This window comes from Chionomys nivalis, chromosome 16 (assembly GCF_950005125.1).
Source record: "Chionomys nivalis chromosome 16, mChiNiv1.1, whole genome shotgun sequence".
In the NCBI taxonomy this organism is placed as follows: domain Eukaryota; kingdom Metazoa; phylum Chordata; class Mammalia; order Rodentia; family Cricetidae; genus Chionomys; species Chionomys nivalis.
Window position 1 is genome coordinate 57,862,546 of NC_080101.1, and position 17,194 is coordinate 57,879,739.

Genomic DNA, 17,194 nt, shown 5'->3' on the forward strand with positions numbered 1-17,194 from the left:
AAATATTTGCTTAGTCTGGGAACCCGTATTTTGGAGGCATAAAAACTAAAGACAGATTAAATCAATTTTGTTACTCAGTATCAAATGATACATAGGCAATAATGACACCTAAGCCCATGTTTTGTAATCCAGGGAACTCAGCATAAAATAGACAGCAAGCACATCTCATTTCCAGTATTCACCAGCAAGAAGAGTCCCACCTCTGTGCTTGTTTTTCTTGCCACATTGAGAGGAATGATTTAATCTGACAACCTTCTCCATAACCAGTTTTCTAAATTGTTCTTCCTTGTACAATTCACTTCTGAAATTCTAAATACATTTTTAAGATATATGAGAGCTTTTCCTTTCTGTAAATGATTCTGTCTGGAGTTTGACTGTTGGAACTCCTGTGCAGCAAAAGCACAGGAACACATTACAGTGAAGGAACCAAGAGTGGAGGACAGTAAGTTGGGCAGCATTGATGCCTGCCTTGGGAGAGCAGAGAGAGGGAAGAAAACAGAAACTTAATGTGCTAAAAAAAAAAAAATCCAATTAGATGTTCATCAGTACAATATAACCTAACTTAAGTTAAATTGCAGAGATATTTCTGCTGTTGGCATTGACATAGACTAAAGAGGAAACACAGAGTCAAGACTTATGTGCATTCCTATTTCATGTTACTATTCTAAAACTTTCTACAAGGCCCACTTTTCATGAAAAAAAAAGGTCCATTTTTAACTGTTTCCATTTGTCTGTACATTAATAAATGGATAAATTAGAAGATAAACTAAAAGTCATGGTTATACTTCTCTACAACATTTGAAAACACTGAAGATTATGTTCGTGTATGTATGCTTCTTTATGTGTAGGTGTTTGTGTATCTGCCCTTGTCATAAAATTGTGGAAAATATTATGCTGCCTTTGCAGTCAGTGAAATACAGCTCTCATTTAAAAATTATCCTAATTCTGTCAGAGATGCCAGATTTGGTAGTGAGTTCTGCCATTGGTAAATGGATAAGCGTCCTGCGTGATTTCTATGTGTCGTCCAGAGCACTTTCCCTTACACATTTAGATGGGAGCACAGCAAAGCATGCATGATTCTAATTTTAACGTGAAACATGTTTTGCTGTGAGTCATTCTTCAAGTGTTTATTCCATGTGCCTGAAGAGTCCATGTTATGGAAAATATTAAGGTTGGTGTGAATTAAAAATGTTGTGAGACTCCCTATGTAACGCTGTAAGCCTGGAAGGTCTGACAAGCACCAGGCCTTCTGGTTATCAGTTAAATGCATTTTGACAAAACATTGTGGAAATCAGATGAGACAATCCTAAGTTATGATGGGGAAGTAAAAATCATCACTTAGAATATGTGTCAAAGAAGTTTATGCTACAATATAAAAAATTATAGAACTTTTAGATTTTGGTATTTATTTTGTATCTATTGTCAGTTTAACAAAGTAAATATTATAATTTGTCTTCTCAATATAAATCTTTTTATATTACTGATATAATGGTTTTATGCTTGTGTTTTCTATTTTGTGAAATAGCTCATTTGAAAGTATCATTTGAACTGGGCACACATCTATAATCCCAGTACTTGGGAGGAACACTGGTTCCTTGTTGCCTTCTGCTATGCTGTGTGTCACAGTAAAGCTGGGCTGGACTACTGATGATCTTGTAGTGATAAGGGGAGAAGAAAGAGAGATACCAAGATAGAGACATAGAGGGACAGAGCATCTGTTGATTTACATATCAGTATCTGATCTAATGGACACATTTCTCAAGGCCACATTAATATTTTTAAATTTTTTATTTACTTTAATATTTCCTTAATTTTTAAGTAGTTTAGTTAATTCTGCTGTTCTTCAGCAAACCCTCTTCCCTCCATTCCTTTCACACTAACTTAGACAATGTTTTAGCATTCAGAAAGTCTAGAATAAAAAAAAGCCTTGAAATAACACATAGCAAATGTGTATCGAAATTGTGTGTACATGTCATTAAAAGGACTTTAGAAATATAGCAGTAGTCGGTGAAGTGAACCAGTTCATCATACTCTTGAGTAACGAATGGAGATCATAACACTGTATAGAAAGTAGCATCTGCAAGGCAGATAATTGGCAGGGATTATGCACATATTTAAAATATGCTAAGTACAGTCACAGCAAGTGTTATTTTGGGCTGAAAAGAGGTTCATTGGGTTGTATAAACACAATTTCAATTGGAATTTTCAGATATCATCCAAAAAGAACTTGCTTGCAGAAGAAGAGCTCATATTGGTGTGTGTGTGAAGTGTGTGTGGTTTAGTTAATGCATTTCCACTCATTCAAAAGGATGTAGCATTGTGACATCATGAAGAGCCATTCTTAGACTTTTCAGAGTGCTGTTTCTTTTCCATTTACCAAATAATGCCATCTGCTTATTTATCCCAGTTAGAGCTCTAGACACACTCCAAGATTCTCATCCCAGATCTCTCGAATTTCAACCATCCCACTCTGGCAGGCACTAATCATTTCTTCTGTGCAGATGCCTCTTCTGTGTGCCTCTGCTCCCTCATCCTCAGTGCCTAGCGGCTCTGCACTTGGCAGATTGATGGAGACTGCTCTAGTGGGGAGCAGGGATCTGCTAAAGCGTTTTTCCCAAAAATGGACTAAAGCTCATTATCATCATCATCATTATTATGAACAAAAACAATACATATTTAGTTGTTATGATAATCCAAAACAGGTAAATATCACCATATTAGAATAAATTGATCAACATAACCAGGTCCTTTCTGTCTTTAGTTCTCTTTCAGTTATATTACCTACAAACACATCTTTATTATCTGACTCCAATCACCCTTCATTTTCTCTTTTTCTGTTTTCTTTTTTTAAGCCTTTCTTAGTCACAGACAATTTTACTTTTGTAAACTCTACATAACATGTTATTAACATTTACCAAATTAAAAGCCAATATTATTTGTAAGTAACTGAGCTGCCTACTTTTATGTCAAATTGATACAAACTAGAATTTCATCAGTAGGGAAAATGCCTCCACAATATTGGACTGTAGTCAAGCTTGTAGGGCATTTTATTAATTTGTGCCTGATGAAAGAGGACTCAGCTTATTGTACGTGAAACCACCCCTGGGCTGGAGATCCCTGGTTCTCTAAGGAAGTGGATATAAGTAGCACCCATCCATGATTCTGCATCAGCTCCTACTTCCAGGTTCCTGCCCTGTTGAGTTCTCAAAGGTGGACTGTCTTATAGAAGTATAAGCCAAATAAATCTTTTCCTCTCCAACTTGATTTTCAGTCATGATATTTTTATCACAGCAATAGTAATCTAAGGGAGTAACCAACATGGCATGGGAACCAACTGGCATTCCATTTGATGAACTGCATTAATATCAGTATTGAAACTGTAAATATTTTCTCACTTTTGCAAGTTTGTTTATAATTTTGGAATTATTTTCTCAGATATTACTCAGAATATTTTTGTAGATCCTTCTCAAAATCATAGTATAGTCATTGTCAGTTGTGTTTTAATTCCCTTAAAGCTAAACAACCTTCACAGTGAGGCATCTTGAATATAAAGAGCATCCTCAAATGATTAGATATGTGTGGTATGGGATAAGAAGATTTTATAGACCAAACATAGAAATCAAGGAGAACATAGTGGCTCCAATTAACATGTGTAATCAAATGAAATGTTTGAAAAGTCATTTTCTATAGCCATTTTAAGAGACAATCATTTGTGAAATAATTTCTGTCCCAGTAAAGTATGGAAATAGCTACATATTTATAAAGAAATATTAAGGCAAACGTTAAATATAAAATTGAATAAGCTTAGCTTCATATGTCCTAAAAGCATTATTGGAAAATGATCACTACTGACTGTGTGGCTTAAGAATTCTAATCTGTTATTTCAGCATATGAATACCATGTTGATAGCATTGTTAAAGTGTGTGGATTACCACTGTACATTTTCCAGCGTACCTGCCATTCCTTTTGAGTTTTCCATATTCCTCAGTACTCACGTTCATAAACTTCACAGCTATTTGTTGTTCTTTGTTTGTTTGGTTTTTTGAGACAGGGTGTCTCTGTGTAACAGCCCTAGCTGTCCTGGAACTAGCTCTTATAGATAAGGTTGGCCTCGAACTCACAGAGATCCACCTGCCTCTGACTCCCGACTACAGGAATTAAAGGTGTGCCACCACCACCACCTGGATAACTATTTTGTTATTCTTGTTTTCATTATTATAAATTGGACCAGACCAATAAACTTGTTCATTTGACTCCTCTTGTGAGCTTAAAAATGAAAAAGTAAATAATTAATTTTTAAAAATGTGTCAGTGTCATAATCTATTTTTCATTTTTTCTTTTTCTTTCTTTCTTTATTAGAAATTTCTGAGGAGAAGCAATGAATCTGTCTGCCTTTTCCTTCCTTTTTCTTTAAAAAAAAAAAATTCCCTGCCCGTTAAGGTTTGTTTTTATTCTGTTTTTGTTTTTACAAGGGACTTTATAAAGAACTGAATTCCAACCTTCAGGTGTTTTTTTTTGTTTTCTTTTGTTTTTTTTTTAAATTCTTTTCTCCTTAAGTGTTGACACCATTGAACATGACTTGAGAAATCCATTCCCCAGTCATGAAAATGTACTGTGCTAACTTTCTTTTCCATAGTGGAAACACTTATTTATAGTCATCAAAAGTAGTGAATAAAAAATACCTTTGAAAACCTGGGGGGAAAAAGAGTTGTAGGCAATACTCTTATTTAAACTTCTGATTGGCAAAACATTGCTAAGTTAGTCTTGATAAAAAATAATTAAGAAGCAGTGATTAAACAGAAATAAAATCAACCAGCTTAAGAATCTATAAAAAAAAAAAGCATAAGATATATTCACAGAAGCAAAACCTAGGCTGATGGTTATACTCATGTTGACAAGGTAAAATGGGAAAACTACTTTGACTTTGAATTAATCAAACAAGTGACATGAACTTGCCTGGGACCCATGTATTACCACACTTCTGTTAATATCTTTTTAATGTATTTGACAAATAAACAGTAAATTTTATTGAGTCTCTGTCTTAGCATTCACTACTTTCAGTATTTCATACGCTAAAACTGGGAGTCTTGTGAAGCACTTTCGTCCTGTACCAAAATGCTTGCTTGTCTCCTGTAAATTTGTGACTGTTCAGTAAAAAATCTAAACTCGCCCATGGTGTAATCGGTCACCATTCCTGGGAACATCTTTATGAAGCCAGCTCTGGTTATTTGAGTTTCAATATTTTACAAAGGTTTCCTTGAAAATGAATAACGAGACTTGTGACTGCAATATCTAAGCTTTCAAATGAAAATGATGATTTTTGGAAAATGTAGTCTCTGGTCCTATGAAACTCTAAGTTTTCATTTCTGAAATCTTTATGATGATGATACAAGTGGCATCAATAAGAATTTTATATTGCATAATTGAAAATCATTTAGAAAATTTGCCTGACTCAATACCCAGTGAACCAATATATGTCAAGTGAGTGATTCTTGGCATTGTGTGTGTGCACGCACACATGTGCTTGCAAGGACAGAAGAGCCATTCATGCCGCAGGGCAGAGAATACACATTAGTCAGACAAGGTGGAAAGCATTTTGATGGTTTTATAGTCTACAGTATAAAAAAAATTCTACAATTATCTGAAAAGGCTATTAAAAATTTCTTCACTTTCCAGCCTACATAAAAGTCTCAATGAGGGCCAGATTTTCCTCAAGTAATCCAACATATTGCAGCAGATCTAATGCAGAAGCACGCTGAAGAAACCAGCTGTCTCCTATTAAGCCAGACATTTAGAAAAGTCAGAGTTACAAATGTAAAACTATAAAGAATTCTTGTCATCAACTTCTTTTGCTTTCAAAAACATATTTCCTTTCCAATACAAATATTTATATAAATATGTAACAAGGTTATTGGTATCATTCAGTGAACTAGTAAATACTTAAATTTGACCACTCCTTTCATTTTGCACATGGCAAATGTTGGTAGATTTTTCCACATAAATGTTAGGTCATTGGCATTCTTGGTCACTTTTCATAATGCATGGAAATCTTAGACAACAAACACTGATGTGTATCAAGCTCTGAACACACTGGAAATTCATCAGAGCTTTTGCAGCTGCACATGATTTATTATTTTAACACGAGTATTTTGCCATTGCATTTAAAGAGTGGAGCAAGAAGAATTTTCTTGTTTCTTACATTTTAACTTTTGTAAAAAAAAATAAATCCTATTGTTCACGTTAGAAAGAAGTCTTCAGTGTATGCTGGAGGCAGTCTCTCCATTCTTCCTCCAAGTCTGTGAGTCTCATTTCATGTGTCCCATTTAGAGAAGTAAAATTAGCATGCTCTCCAGTCACCATTTGGCTCATGACTCAATGTCACTATAAAAATCATCTTAGCAGCTTCATAGGCTCTGGTTCTTCTCCACTTGAAGAGAGGAGGCGTAAGTACATGTCGTTATGGGGCGCTTGAGCTTTGCCTAAGTCTGTAAGTGCTGCTGGAGTAAAGCCTGGCTTATTTCCACAAATAATATATTAGAAGAATAATGGGCATATCATAGGAAAGGGCCCAAACCTATTGTGTATGTTAGTTCAGAACTTTGTCTTACTATTTAGCATTTCCTGATCATTTGCTTTGTAGTGAGGGAGGGGGGCTTGCTCAAGCTGTGGGGAGCATGTTTATTCATTATTGTAAATTTTGATTGAATCGCCTTAAGTGTCATTTTCTTGAAGTTTAAACTTTAAAATATAATCTAACATTGGATAGCTCAAGATTTAATAAATAAGGTATCTTCCCCCAACTAAAGACCTAATTATTAATTTATGTTTGTATAACTGGGTACAAAAAACCACCATATCCCTTGTCTATGTCTAATAAATTATCATTAGCTAATTTTAGAAAATTCTAAATATAGCAGCACAAATAGGGACTAAAGCCTATTATAACTATATTTTCAACAGTTTTTCTTTATTTTATGTATGCAGTCAGAACATATTCAAATTACTCCTCTGCTAAACCTCTGTCAGCTGCTGGTGTTTATTGATGATGTTTTCACTCCTTCCTTCCTCCCTCCCTCCCTCCCTCCCTCTCCCTCTCTCTCTCTCCCTTCTTTCCTTCTTACTTTTCTTTTCTGAGTATCTGTTATTTACAATTTTTTTGATGACAATTCTCTGGAATTTCATAAGAAAAGTTTGTTTTCCTTGAGATAATATGCTTGTTGTATCTCTGGATATTTGGTAGCTGAATAAATAAATAGACCTATGCCTAGATACTTGCTTTAGAGGAAAAGCCATTGTATATGTGAAATCAAACACATTTAAGAACCTAAGAGTAGTAATAAAAGTTATAATAATGGAAAGACATACATAAATTCAAGGTAACAATGAATTTTGTTCAAAAATATTATTACATTCCTTCTACATTGCATGTATTTATCTTATCATAAATCTATTGTTGATCTAAATAAAATATTTTAAAAGCATTAATTTTCTATTAATAGTTAATATAATAATTAAGAAGGCAACAGTAATTAAATACCTAATATTTAGTTTACAACTTTAGATGTGTAGAGTGTGTGCATATAAATAATATCAGAAATGTTTAAGAGGAGGGGCTTATACTGGAATTTTGTTTACCTTGAGTATTCTCACTTTGGTGATTCAATCCAAATGCAATCTGTATGCGACCACATGAAGACAATCTCAATACCCCTTTATAATTCCCATACCCATTTGTCTCAGAATATGCTAAGAGTGCACTAAATGAAGGGGTCACAGTTGTCAGTTCTGCTCACATGGTAAGCTAGTTCAGCTTTTTTTAAATCATACCCTCCCATGGAAAATGTAACCACTATTCTCTGCTTCATCTTTGATACTTCAGATATCTATAAAATCAGCAGCAGAGTGAGCTAAACCAACCCCACATGTGCCATTATGCAGAGAAAACTAGTTATGTGAAAAATCCTTGGACATGTTTAATACTGACTTTCAAGCCATGGTTCTGTATATGATTTAGGGGTCACTTAAAATATGAGGTATTTTTAACTAAAAATAAGCTATTGATTTTTACCTTTTATTTTCTTTTGCCAGATGATAAATAAAGCAGTTGTGTTCTTTCTTTTAAGTCCATGTTTTGAAATCTATTTTAAAAGGCAATCATTAAGAATAGAAATAACTGTGGCAGATGCTTATTTCTCTAATTTTATTTCTTCTTTAATACTTACAGGTATGTTCACTGGGTTGATGTTTGTTCAGCTCTATAATCTGAGGTTAATGTAGAAATTTTACATCATGTTGCTAATGTTACTCTGTTAATCACAATATATTTGTAGCTAATAGGATTGAATTACTGCAAGGTCAAAGCATCATTACTGACTCAGAAACTGCCTCATAAAATAAAGGGAATGTGCTGGGACTTACGAGCCTGTATTCCCAAAACTTAAGTAACAAGGTAAAGATGGGCAGAAGGTTGACTTATATGGTCCTCGGACTCTGTGTATAGGATCGTACAGGTTGGAGTGGGTAGGCATTTAGGATTTGTTAATTTGCCAACATCAGGAAGCGGGAGCATTTTCTGTGGCTGCAATGAAAGGTAATTCATCATTTCTAGTCGTATCTTTATTTTAAACTAACCATATGCAAGTCACTATGTTAGAAATTGCATATTTAAAAGCAATAACAAAATATGTATCCTTTTAAAATTAGTGTTTTTGTTAACTGGCAAATAAAATAATGGGATTCGTACTGACATTTTTATGCATACAGCTTTTTGTTTTTCTCACATTCACTACCCTTCCCATTCCTCCGAACCCCTTTCTTTCTGCCCCTTTTCTCTCCAGAGGATTCTACTTCTACTATCTCTAATTTTCCTTCCAAAACTGAGAGAGTATATACAATATTTCTTCCATTCCATTAATAAGTTCTTGACTTGTTATAGCTTTTCATATGTCTAGAAAGAGAGATGACCGTAAAGCTGTCACTGTCTGAATAGACAAAATCCAGGCTCATGAAGTGCTCTTTGAAGACAGGGAGGGTGGCAAAAGAGAAGATAAATTTGGCCTTGAATTTTGAGGACTCAGTCTGTTTCACCAGGCAAATATAATTAGGAACCACCTTCCAGGTGGAGCAACAGATTTGAACAAATGCACAATCACCAATCTCTGAAAACAGTGTGCTGTATTTTGTGATATACCAAGCATGTACGTGAGTGGTGAAGTAAAATCTGCAAAAGTAGGAGCCATTCGGATAATGGAAAGTCTCAAATGGAATTCTAACCTTCAGAATTTGGAGACTATGGGTGAGGCTTTGGAGGGTTGTGAGGATGGCTTGAGATTACTCTGGAAGCAGCATTTTAATTAGAGTGAACATGTAAATGATATAAAAATCAATATTTATTGAGAAATGATTAGATATTGATTTCAAAGGTGAGAGATAAACAAAAATGTGCTAAACACGGTATATAATGTTACACCAAGTGGATGATAGTATTGGAGATGGAATAAAATAAAATCCATAGCATGTGTCAAAAAGGAAGGAAGGGAGAGAGGGAAGGAGAGAGAGAGTAAGGAAGGAAAGAAAGAAATAAGGAAGGAAGGAAGGAAGGAAGGAAGGGAGGGAGGGAGGGAGGGAGGGAGGGAGGGAGGGAGGGAGGGAGGGAGGGAGAGAGAGAGAGAGAAAGAAAGAAAGAAAGAAAGAAAGAAAGAAAGAAAGAAAGAAAGAAAGAAAGAAAGAAAGAAAGAAAGGAAACAATTCACCAGAAAAGACAATACAGAAAGATACTGTTTAGGAGACAAACTTTGATAAAACTTACACCCAAAGCCCTGCATCCTGATGGAGCCATCACTAAAAACATACTGTGTCTGATATTTAGACTGGACAAGACTGGGAATAATTCCCTTGGATCAGACCACAAGGAAAAGTCACCTAGAGGTGAATAAGAGGATCTGTGCAGCTCTGCCTACAGACTAATAATAGTCAGAAATGTCTAGTTGAGCCAATTGGCACAATTTTGTACTTTTCCTGGTAACAGCCACCTGGTAGTGAGTTCAAAGAAAGTGTGCCGGGCTGTTTTCTCAGCATGAAACATAGGTAGGAAGGCAATGATCACAATAGACCAAAGAAACTTCCTAATGCTTAGATGAAGAGACATGAACCGTGGGTAACTGATTCACAAGGCACCGCACCTAGTGAGAATGAAGTTAAAGGTACTGAAGCAATTAAATGGCTACATGGGAAGAATTGAGAGGAAAGGCCAGGAAAATGTGGTAATAGTCAAAGAAGGGAATTTCCAAATCCAGGATTTCAGAAATGAGGAAGCCTTGAGTACCGTTGTAACCATCCTCTTACTTGAATCACATTAATTATCACATTATCTTCTACACTTCTTTACTGATTAGTAATTAAGAGCAAGATGGTTAAAGGCTTCTCTGTGATTCACTCCATGACTGAACAGTAGAACAACAGCCACAGCCTAGTTACTTTGCTGGGAGAAAATGTGTGGCATAGACAATAAAGTTGGCCCATGCTTTCATTGTTTTCAGATTATAAGTTCTGATGCTTTGAAGATGTAGCAAAGCATCAAAGTAGTTCCATATTACATAAGAGGGCATACACCTTTTTGTAGCTGGAAAGGTAAAAAAGAGGAAAAGGAGGACCCAGGGCCCTAAGACTTCCTTCAAGGCTATGCTTTCTATGATCTTACTCTATTTTATTAGACCTCACATTTGAGAGGTTCCACCACCTCCAATAGTAACATGGACTGTGGTTTAAGTGTCTGTAGGAGATATTATTAACTGTTATGTGCTACTTATTGTGTTAACTTTTTTTATTTATTTATTATGTATACAATATTCTGTCTACATGTATGCCTGCAGGCCAGAAGAGGGCACCAGACCTCATTACAAATGGTTGTGAGCCACCATGTGGTTGCTGGGAATTGAACTCAGGACCTTTGGAAGAGCAGGCAATGCTCTTAACCACTGAGCCATCTCTCCAGCCCAATGTGTTAACTTTATGTGTTAACTGTTATGTGATATTTAAACTTTCTGAAACAGCTTTCTGGGAATGAAAATAGCTCCATTTTCCAAGACACAAAGTGTCTAGAACTCCCTATCATAGAACATGCTGGTCTCCTACCTCTTTGATATGGAGAAAGGAAGACAGCAAACAGCTAATTATAGTTAAATATGTTGCTTGTGTATGTTTTTAAGGATGACCAATTGGTATTAGAAATTCAGGGGCTTTGCTTTTTCGTTGGCTTTGGTTTTCTGCAATTGTATCCATTCCTTGCAAAAGGAAGTTTCCCTGATGTGATGTGAGAACTACATCTGTGAGTATAAGTGTAAACATTTATAATGTAATTAAGGATTATTCTGGTTTAATAACATGGCAGTCAGAGAGATGTCAGTTTACTGTCAAGGCATGTGCCATTATTGCACCCTTAAGGTGTTTCTGTCATGCTGGTCTTTCCTGTGGTTTTATGTAAATGTTTCAGAAAAGAATCAAAACCTAAACAATTGTTTCTCATTCATTTTATAAGCCATTCATTTACTAGTAATGTTTTTCTGTTAAATGCTCACCACTGATTGGACTGGAGAGATGGCTGGGAGGTTAAGAGCATTGCCTGCTCTTCCAAAGGTCCTGAGTTCAATTCCCAGCAACCACATGGTGTCTCACAACCATCTGTAATGGGATCTGGTACCCTCTTCTGGCCTGCAGGCATACACACAGAAAGAAGATTGTATACATAATAAATAAATATTTAAAAAAATGCTCACCACTGATTATCATTACATTCACCTATTAATTTTTCCTTTTTCCTTTGTAGTCCCTGATATGTGGATATTTGTTAGCAATGACTGATGTGGAAACTACATATGCAGATTTTATTGCTTCAGGAAGAACAGGTAGAAGAAATGCAATACATGATATCCTGGTTTCCTCTGCAAGTGGCAACAGCAATGAATTAGCCTTGAAATTAGCAGGTCTTGATATCAACAAGACAGGTGAGTCATTCAATGTATACCTCTTTAGGAACATGGAATGATCTGGCATTTCCCTACATGAGATAAGGACACACACACACAATAGTGATGATGGTGATGATGAAATAATGATGATGAAGGTGGTAATGATGATGATAATGATGGTGGTGATGATGATGGTGATGGTGTCATGGTGATGATGATGGTGGTGATGGTGGTGGTGGTGATAGTAATAATAAAATAAAACTATAAGTAAAAGCAAGAAAAAATTCTTTTGAAATCAGATGGCACAGTTCAGAACAGTTCAGACAAGATGAAGTGCCTGATCAGCTCCTTAATCCATCCTTTCTTCAGTGACTTCTCTTGGAAGGATTCCCTACACACATTCAAAAATTAAAACACTTCATTGAAAAAAATCACTGTCTACAAAAGCTTTGAAATTCCTCATGGAGAAACTTAAATGGCTATGATTCCTGCCATGGATAACACTGGTGATCTCCTACATTTCAAACGTACTTAAAAAGATTCTCACTTGAGTCAGGCAGACCTTAATTCAAAGAACCATTCCAAAAGAGGTGCCCTAGAACCATTTTTATTGAGAATGGAAATAAAATGTTTGTTATGTTAGTGCTTCTTGAATAAAAACGATTTTTAAATTTTCATGGTTGAATGGTTTTGTGACGAAAAACTGTGTTTTAATATTTATCAAAGTCACTTGACTTTATTGGTGAAAATGAAAAAAATATTTTAGTGCAAGAAAATATTTGATAGCCTTAATTCTAAGTATTAAAGTAAGTTCTTTAATAGCTCCTCCATCCATAGTTTCTTTAAATTCATAAAAAATACTTGCACAAAATAATCATTAAATATGAAAGTAATTCAAAATCAAAGAACCACAGCTTTGTATACATAAAATAACCTGCAATTTCTGATTCTGTAACATTCAGTATGCCTTCACTCTAAGAATATATGTGTGAAAGCTTTCAGATTGTTGGAAAATGTGTGAGGTTATGGTGTGATTTGAAAAAGGAAGAATGTCATTCGATTACTAAAGGTCAGTATATCATAGACATTAATTCAATTTTTGATTAATGACAAATGTTGACAGCATGGCTTTGGCTGTGTGGTCATGCATATTCTAGGGCTCATTGCTTTCTTGCCATTATTGTATGTGCTTACCTCTCAAAGCAATTTGGAGTTAGACTATAGGGCATTATTTCATTTTACTGTCATAAAATGAGTAAATAGATATTTTCTGTGGTTTAGAATTTTGCCAATTTCTTTTCATAGTATTTTAGTTTTTACATAAACATTTAATTTTAAATGACTGCATGAATTTCAAGAAGCCTTAACCCAGCACTCGGGAGGCAGAGGCAGGCGGATCTCTGTGAGTTCGAGACCAGCCTGGTCTACAGAGCTAGTTCCAGGACAGGCTCAAAAGCCACAGAGAAACCCTGTCTCGAAAAACCAAAAAAAAAAAAAAAAAGAAGAAGAAGAAGCCTTAATATCAAGACTTTTGACCCAAGGAGTATATTCTTCTGTTTTGCTTGTCATTGAGAATTGCTAGCTTCAAGACTTCTTTTTATGCAGGAGAACATACTAAATTAATGCAAGTAATTTTAATAGTAGTGAAATAAATACAAAAAGAAAAAATGTTCATAAATACAAAAAGTAAAATGTAAATCTACACTAAGCACATTATAATTATATTGCTGGTCATAGCAAATCTTCTTTTCTAAACAACTCTGCATTATATTTCTAATTATCTAAGCCCTTGCAAATTTTTTAGTTTCTCTTCAAATCATTATGTCTCAAAAGAGGCAAGCTGTTAACAGCCCTGACTTTACCATTCTCCATGCAAAAAAGAAATGTGAATTATCAACATAAACATGCCATTCATAACAGTAACTTTAATACCTCTGAGGATTTGGAGGGACGTCCTTCATCAGTTCCGTCTCTATTTTCTTATCATCCATATTTAGCAATATCATTGCTCCTGATAAGTTAACAAGAACCATTTCACAATGTCTGTTTGCAGTGTAATGTTAAATCCCGACTAATTTCTTCAAACATAGAATCCCCACCCACCCTCATAGGAGTAGGGGTCCTCATTGTATTTATGCAGTCACTTTCGTCTTTCAACATTCTCCTCTCTGTCATCTGCCTGGATATGACTCCCTTCCTTTGATTAGGACAGATCAGAGACCAGTAAACTCTTGGACAAGAGACAAACCAACAACAACAACAAAAATCCTTCTATCTTCTATTGTTACTATAAATTTTCAGTTAATAAAACTTTTGAGAAATTAGGTGGGTAATCCTAAAGCTTCATAAATAATGGCAAAGGTAAATTTTAAATATTTCTTCCAATTAGAGGATGAGGATGCAATCCCTGGTCTGGTTTCTCTAGACTGTAAAAGCACATTTAATAGTGATCAGCTTGGCCATGAAATTTCCTTTATCAAAAGCACAGCCAATCATTGACAATTGAATATTTCACAAGTTATTTTTTTTTCTGACTATTGTGCCAGTGTCACAGAAAGTACCAGGCTGTGAACACTCACACTATTTTCTTGAGCGTGCACTACCAAGAAAACTCACTTGTCTCTATAACCTGTTCAGACTTCGTGGTTAGTTCTGACCTCTGCAACATGAGACGCTAAGAGTCAGTAAACACAGGCTTCCCGCTTTCTTTATCTTTTACAGAAGGTGAAGACAATGGACAGAGAAGCTCCACAGAACAAAGTGGGGAAGCCCAAGGAGAAGCCGCCAAATCTGAAAGCTAACAACACTCCGTTCTGACCGTCAACAACACGTGACAATGTGGCGAATCTCCTGGCATTGCTCGGATGTATTTGCTGTCATGAGTGAAAGAAAGGGGAAGAAAATGGCTGCGCTGTGTGGCCAGAAGCAGTTCGCTGCCATGTTAAAAGTGGAGGCGGAGCCTGTGTCTGCAGACAGCCGTTTCCCTACCTCTGTCATTAGCAATGGTTGAAATCACCTGGCCTGTGCTTGGATATCGTTTTCTGTATGGGTCTTTTCACTTGACCGTAGAATGAAATGCTTGTAGAGAGTAGCACCGACCTCGCTGATGATTCCTGTAGCATCTGGCCCCTCATGATGTCAGAGGATTTAATTGTGTCTAATTGAAAAGGGTTGGCTGAACCCCAGAGTTAAATATCTCTGGTTGGAGTATTCACCCAGTAAAAGAACCATCCAGAGAGCACTGTTAGCATTGTGTCCCTGTGTGTTAGTGCTGTGTTATTCACACCGTTTTGTATCGTACAGTATACCTGCTCAGCACTGCCCTTTGACTGCTTGTGTAAAACAAATGATGTACATTACTGTGAATTTTTATACCACTCATTTTTTAAAGGGCTGTCTTTTTAATTTCCCATAGTGTTGTGGCATGCACGGGGAAGAACATACTTTTGTAAACACTACTCTCCCCATAATAACTGTGTGCTGACGATTAAGTCCACCAGACTCAACAAGACCCCTTTGCTTATTATTCAGGCATTTGGAAATATCCATTAATGTGAATATTGCCTGAGTTCAGTCTTCTCAGTCTCTGCACAGACAAGAATTTTATCAATATTGATTTTATTTCTAAATAAGATGTTCTTTCAGCTAATATTTTGAGTTTTCATAAGAATTTTAGAAATTGAGGAAGTAGAAAAAAGAAAGCCAGAACTGGAAAGACCGTGCTCTGTGGGTCAGTTTTCTCATGCTGATGTGTGCCACTGTTTAAATCCAGAGGCTGGCTTGTGAGGGAGGTTCTTTCCACCCAACCCTTGAGGATCAAGCCTAGACATGGAGCCCCTCTGCTGTGTCCCACCATGTCCTTTTTCAGCCCTTTCATATCCTGATGTTATTATGCACTTTTTAATGTTTGTAAACTTTTACTAATAATTAGTGTGAATTGCATTCTGATACAATAATTATCACCTAACCACACTTTTACTGATGCTGTTGGTGGCCTATGGTGTGTTTTGACATCGTGACTCTTGTACGGAAAATTTCTGTGACCTGTGTAACCCTTCTGGTCAGTATTATGAAGCCAACTGTCTATGATAATAAATAAGGATCCAGTAAGATGCCCAGGGCTCATGAATTGTGGGATAAATAACAGATGACAGGAGGCCTTTGCAGCAAACGATCCCCTAAGTGCCCTGGAGGGCATAGCCACAGTTCCGGATTAAGTAGAGAGCAGTGCTTCAACAGGCAGTCTGTGGGGCTGACAGGAGCTCAGCCTGTCTGTAGTCACTCACAAAATGGAAGGTCATATGCCTGCTCACACCTTCCTGTACAGTGCATTTTTACAGACTGGGAGTACATGAGTCTCTTTAGTTCCCAACTGAATGTTTTCCAGAAAAACAAGAAATGTTAAGTATGTCTTTCTGGATATAGAACAGCAAATATATTAAGTGTGGGAGTCCTTGCTTTGATCTAACTCGTTGGAGGCTAGTTAGGAGTGAAATAAACCTACTTAGTGATAGACTCAAACATGTGAACAGAAGCTTCCAGGCCTGTTTAGACAATCTTTGATAATCTATCTAAAACATTCAACAGTTTTCAATGTCCTTGTTTAATTATCCTTATAGCTTTCTTGTGAATATGAAGTTCATTCTTAACGTTGTGGAATTCCAAACTGATTTCACGTGCGTTTTGTAAAATTTAAAAGCAGTGCTGAGTCTATGTGGAAGGTTTATATACCTGTGTGATATATTACTATTAATGCATGTGGTGCCATGCTTGTCTTCAAATATATAAGAAGTGCTAAATGGAGAAGTCATATGGAGCTTTTGATTTTGTTTGGCCTCTTATTACTACTTTGTATATTGTATTTAAACCCAGAGGTATTCTCAAGCTGGGAAGGAAAAAAAAAATCAACATTCTCAGGCTCCCAAACTGTATCAATTTTCTTGGCAAAAGTGCATAAAATCTTCAAATTTTTGTTTAATATCTGTTACTTGCAAGTAAGTAATAATACATAGGGAATGAATCTGTAACGACAGATGGAAGAGTGGGCAACCCAAACAAGTGATTGTTAACTACCCCAACTGAGTCACTTTGAAACCCTTTCAACAATTCGAATGCACCATTTAGAGTTCAATCTTTCTCGCTTTTCACACATTGGGAAGTCAACATGAATAAGGACTAATTTTTGCAAGATTAGAAAGCTATTTTGATCCCGTATTTATCTATCAACA

General features: G+C 35.9%; 1 protein-coding gene across 5 annotated transcripts in view; it reads left to right on the plus strand.

Annotated features, from left to right (window-relative positions):
* The window catches only part of Pkia (cAMP-dependent protein kinase inhibitor alpha), an 81,099-nt gene extending 64,117 nt beyond the window's left edge, over positions 1-16,982 (plus strand). For 3 of the 5 annotated variants that reach the window (XM_057790979.1, XM_057790983.1, XM_057790980.1), the window contains 2 exons: positions 11,825-12,002; positions 14,688-16,982. In XM_057790979.1, coding sequence (XP_057646962.1) covers positions 11,852-12,002; positions 14,688-14,767 — 231 coding nt within the window. In that variant the 5' untranslated portion in view covers positions 11,825-11,851 and the 3' untranslated portion in view covers positions 14,768-16,982. Of the gene's footprint in view, positions 1-6,387; positions 6,488-11,824; positions 12,003-14,687 lie in introns of those variants that run through there. The other 2 variants (XM_057790984.1, XM_057790982.1) reach the window with 2 other exon arrangements.
* Positions 16,983-17,194: the final 212 nt, after the last annotated feature.